Raw genomic sequence first — 4,404 nt, 5'->3', positions numbered from 1 at the left:
AGCGGCCCCGCGGCCGCTGGTGCCAGAGCGGCGGTACCTCGTGCTTTGGGATTGCCCGTAGGTTTCCCGAGGGATTTCCCTGCACGTGAACGGGGAGGGAGTTTCCGTCGCCCGATTCCCATCCGGGCCCGGGCGCAGTGCGGCCTCCCGCCGTGCCCCGAGGACCGAGGGTGGCCTCCATCAGAGCCTTGCGGCCCTGGGCTGTGGAGAGACCGGGCCGGTGTGGAGTGTTCCTGTAAAACCCAGGCAGCAGGCAGTGCTTTTTTTCCTAAATATCATATTACCTCACTGGCTTCATTTTTACTTTTTTCTTGCTCCTTTATTGACAGAAATAAATCTCAGTGGGGTTTTTTTGTTGATAAATGTTCCTAAATGCTGTCTTCTGGGGATACCAAACCTCAGGCTTCCAAAAGAGAAGGGAAAAACCAAACCCAACCCATTAACGATTCAGATTTTAATCTAGCCAGGCTGGAATCCCCACAAGTCCGTAATTAAGGAACACACATACATCCTAACATTAGTTTACCAAAAAAGGTTGGGAATGGTTGGCGACTGGGGAAACCTGGTTCATGGTGAGCTACTTGATCATCATCTATTTATTAAAGGGGTCAATACACTCTGGAAATGAAGGGGGTTTGGTGAACTGAATCATGACAGAGCTGTTTGGTAAATCCTGCTGAGCAGATATCAGATGTTCTCTGTCCTGGATTGGGCAATCTCATAGTTTCCAATGGTTGGGGAGTGTTTTAACCACTGAAGCATGAGGTTTTGATTTTTTTTTAAATTTTTTTTTTTCTCCTAAAAGAGAGGATTGTTGTCCACACAATCTTTTTTTGCCATTTTGACCATGTTCACATTTTTTGCTCAGTCTTTGGCTGGCAGATGAGAAAGCTAAATCTGAACACACTGTTCTTGGCAATGACTTGTGTTTCCACTCTTCCAGTCAGTGGGATCATGATTTCCATGTTGAATTTGCTTTCCCCTTATTGTGAAGGCACTCAGTTTTGCCCTCATTGTTTCCCAGGTACTGGTTTCTCTCTGGCCCTTTGTCCCTGACTCAGTGTAAGATGCATCAACTCATGGCAGTGGCAGATTTTACCATGTTTCTGCTCTTGCTCCTACTTGGTGCAAAATCTTCCCAGCAGGAAGCCAGCAGTGCCTGGCTCAGCCATATGCTACCAGCCAAGGAGCTTTCCAACAGCTGCCACTGCCTGAGTGACTGGCAGTGTCATCCTGGGGGACAAGCACCCCCGTGCTTGTGTGCTCCTGCCTCTGCTGACCCCCTTCCCCAGTCCTCCCAGCCTCCCAGAGCCACACCAGAGCCTGCAGGAAGGACTTTCCTCACGCCATGTTCCTGAGCTCGTTGGATTGAATTTTATAACAAAAGCCATGGTGCTTCACAGGCACCTGTTTGGTTTTAGTGATCTGTAATAACAACAAAAAAGTAATTTTCAAGTGTGACACAGCTTAATTTATCCACATTGGTGGGTTTAAGAGGAATACATCATAAATGCTCAAGGTCCCTTTGTATGCAGTGGCTCTTTGTAAATTGACTCCTCCAACAAAAGTTGATTTCCTTTTCCAAGTCAGCATTTTGTACTTGTACAACCCGTAATTTGTTTGGGTGGCAAGAAATAAAGCTCCTGGTTTATATTGATGGCGGGATAGCCTTGGGTCTTGCCCTACCAGCCTCCTGTTGGACCACATCTTCCAGATTTCCTGCCCTTCACTGGAACTCGCAGAAGAGAAAACCCCCTTGGAAGGCTGTTCCTTTGTGCTGGATCCCAATTCTTGTCCCATTTCCTGGCTAATGCTCCCCACTGCTAAGGGCTGGTCCTTGCTCAGAATTATTCAACATAATCTGTCCCAACAAGTTTTCCCTTTGGTTTTCAAACCCCACACAAAGCACTGATGAAAAGTAAGATTCCTTCCTTATTCCTGAGTCATTCTGTTGCAAAGAATCCACTCAGATGTCTTGCTGTCTTGTGTCTGTACTTTTTTGGGTCTGTGTTCAGGCTTTGTACATCAAAATAAAGTGAGCTCTGCTTTCATGCAGAAAGGGCTGCGTCTGCTGCAATGAAAGTGTGGAGAGGAGGGTGACAGCACACACATCTCAGGAGATGTAAGCGTACATCTGCCATTCAGCTTTATTTTATTTTGGATAAAAAATAAATCTTGATTCTGACAGGCAGCTACTGGAGATTTTAATCAAAGTACTCAAGTCTGCATGAGCTGCACAAGCACTTGGACACTCTGGCTTCTCCCTGGAACAAATGAAGATTTCTATGGAGCCTGAAATCTGAGCTGAGAAGTGTGGAACTTCAAAGTGGATGTTTAGTCAGGGATGCGTCTGAGACATTCGGCTACTTGGTGATGCAGAGTGCTCAGGAATCCTGCGCCTGAGCTGCTCTGGGGTACTGTGTGCAAGTTCTGTCATGTCCCGTCTTGTCCATGCCCCCTCCCTGCCTGGTTTGGTCTCTTGTGCAGCACCGTGAGATCAATTAGTCTCTGCCTTCCCTTTCACACTCCCTCAGAACTTATCTTCAAGCCTCCAGAAAAAAACCCTTGACACCAGTGTAAAGAAATGGTGGCCCATTAATCAAGACAGAGCATGTGCCAAGCTACTTTCTGTGCTGCTCAAGTGAGGATGGCAGGTCACACACAGTCACTTTGCAGGTTGGCTCTGCTCTGCAACCTGATTCTCAGCAGTAGAGCCCCAACTTTACAAATTTTCATTTCTGTAGTGACTCAGTTTTTGCTAAATAGGAATATCCTAGGCCTCCTCCAAGGTGTACACTTGAGGATATTCCTTTTCCGTGCTAGACAGCAAAGGAGATGAAGGGGAAAGACTGGTAACCTTCAAAATACTGTTATGGCTATGATGTTCTTCTCAGAAACACCCAGACCGAACTGCCCACACTTGCAGGCATTCCACATCTCACCACACAGCCCAAAGTAACCCAAACTCCGAGGGATTGATTTTCATCTTCTGGTGTTCCTTCATGCAGCTTTTAACTTTTCCACTTCCTGAGTAGTCACTTGGTTACCATTAAGCACTGGTTAACAGTTTCAAAATCCTTGGTGCCTTTCCTAATATTTGGCTCAATAACCTGTCATTCCTTTGTGCTGGCACCAGGAAGGAAGGTGAAGCAGAACCATGGGGGAGTTGGGCTGTGCTTTGCATCGGCTGCAGCCCACCTGCTCCAGGTCATTAATTTTTTAGTGTAGTCAGTCCTCACCTTGATGTTGGTGCTGTGCGCATGCCTGCCCAGCACCTCCCTGCCCCTTGCCCCATCCCTCTGCATCTTCAGTGGTTCACAGCACTGGGATGCCTCCACAGAGGCCAACCCACAATTCAGAGGTGTGAGACAAAGCGGATGCGCTGGGAGTATGCCAGGTCCAAGACATAGAGCAGCAGGTTGACATAGGTGAAGATGGCAATCACCAGCTGGCTGTCCCAGGGGCACTTCCCCTTGGCGCAGAGGCCAGGGCGTCGTGGGGAGCCATACTTGCTGTCAAAGCAGAACACTGGCCAGATGACCGCAGCACTCATGTAGAGCAGCACAGCCCCAAAGGTGTAGATGACCACAGAACGCTCAAAAGGGAACCACAGCAAGGCAGTCTTACCTGTGACACTGAAGGCCACTACCACCACTGTCACCACAAAGCAAAAGCTGTAGACAGCCACACACCACTGTGTCGCCACATATTTACCATATTGGCTGTCGTTCACCAGTGCCCCAAAGATGATGCAGGCCACAAAGGCCTGAACGATTTTCAAGAGCCCAGAGATAGTAGCCATGTAGCTGGTGACTTGTCCTGGTTTTGCCCTGGTTAAGAACACCTCAGTGGCATACGCGACAAACAGAAGGCCCGCAAAGACGCTGGCTGCAATGCGGAAATCTCTCACCTCACAGCCGATGGGGTAACAGCCCACCTGGACGAAGTAGAGCGGGTAGATCACTGCAGCTGTGATGGACATGAGTGTGGCAAGCATGGCAAAAGCAGCAGTAAAGTTTCCCCAGGAGAGACTCAGGCAGCTGTGCAGGTGTGTGAACTCACAGGTGATGATGAACACAGTGATGGCAAAGCAGAAGGTCCAGACAAACATGCAGAAGGTGCCATATGCGGCACTGAACCCCCCTTGGTGGGCAACCAGGCTGAATGTGGTACATCCGAAGGTCATCTGCAGCAATCGAGCTATTCCTACAGGGGAAGTCACAGCAGCTGTGTTCAGATATGGCCCTCCCGTGCTCTCCATTATCTTTCCGGTCCAGCAGACAATGCACTCAATGCCTTCTCAGATGTCCTTTCTGGCTCTTGCACCTTTGCCCTGAGGCACACCTGGTCCCAGCTCAGTGCAGTGGCAGCTCAAATCTCGCTGGTCTCTGCCGGCATCAGTGG

The 4,404-nt window shown here is 48.9% G+C and overlaps 1 protein-coding gene across 1 annotated transcript; it reads right to left on the bottom strand.

Annotated features, from left to right (window-relative positions):
- Window positions 1-3,116: 3,116 nt before the first annotated feature.
- MYADML2 (myeloid associated differentiation marker like 2) lies at window positions 3,117-4,398 on the bottom strand. The gene has a single exon (XM_008630877.2). It carries the CDS (start codon window positions 4,259-4,261, stop codon window positions 3,356-3,358), a length of 906 nt encoding a protein of 301 aa, XP_008629099.1. The 5' UTR covers window positions 4,262-4,398; the 3' UTR covers window positions 3,117-3,355.
- Between the last annotated feature and the right edge of the window lie 6 nt (window positions 4,399-4,404).

Source organism: Corvus brachyrhynchos, unplaced genomic scaffold, assembly GCF_000691975.1.
Source record: "Corvus brachyrhynchos isolate BGI_N302 unplaced genomic scaffold, ASM69197v1 scaffold340, whole genome shotgun sequence".
Classification (NCBI taxonomy): Eukaryota; Metazoa; Chordata; class Aves; order Passeriformes; family Corvidae; genus Corvus; species Corvus brachyrhynchos.
This window is presented reverse-complemented; position numbering and strand designations above follow the sequence as displayed.

What these genes read in the sequence shown, in the direction of transcription:
- MYADML2 (XM_008630877.2), bottom strand. Translation starts at nt 4,261, where the DNA reads ATGGAGAGCACGGGAGGGCCATATCTGAACACAGCTGCTGTGACTTCC.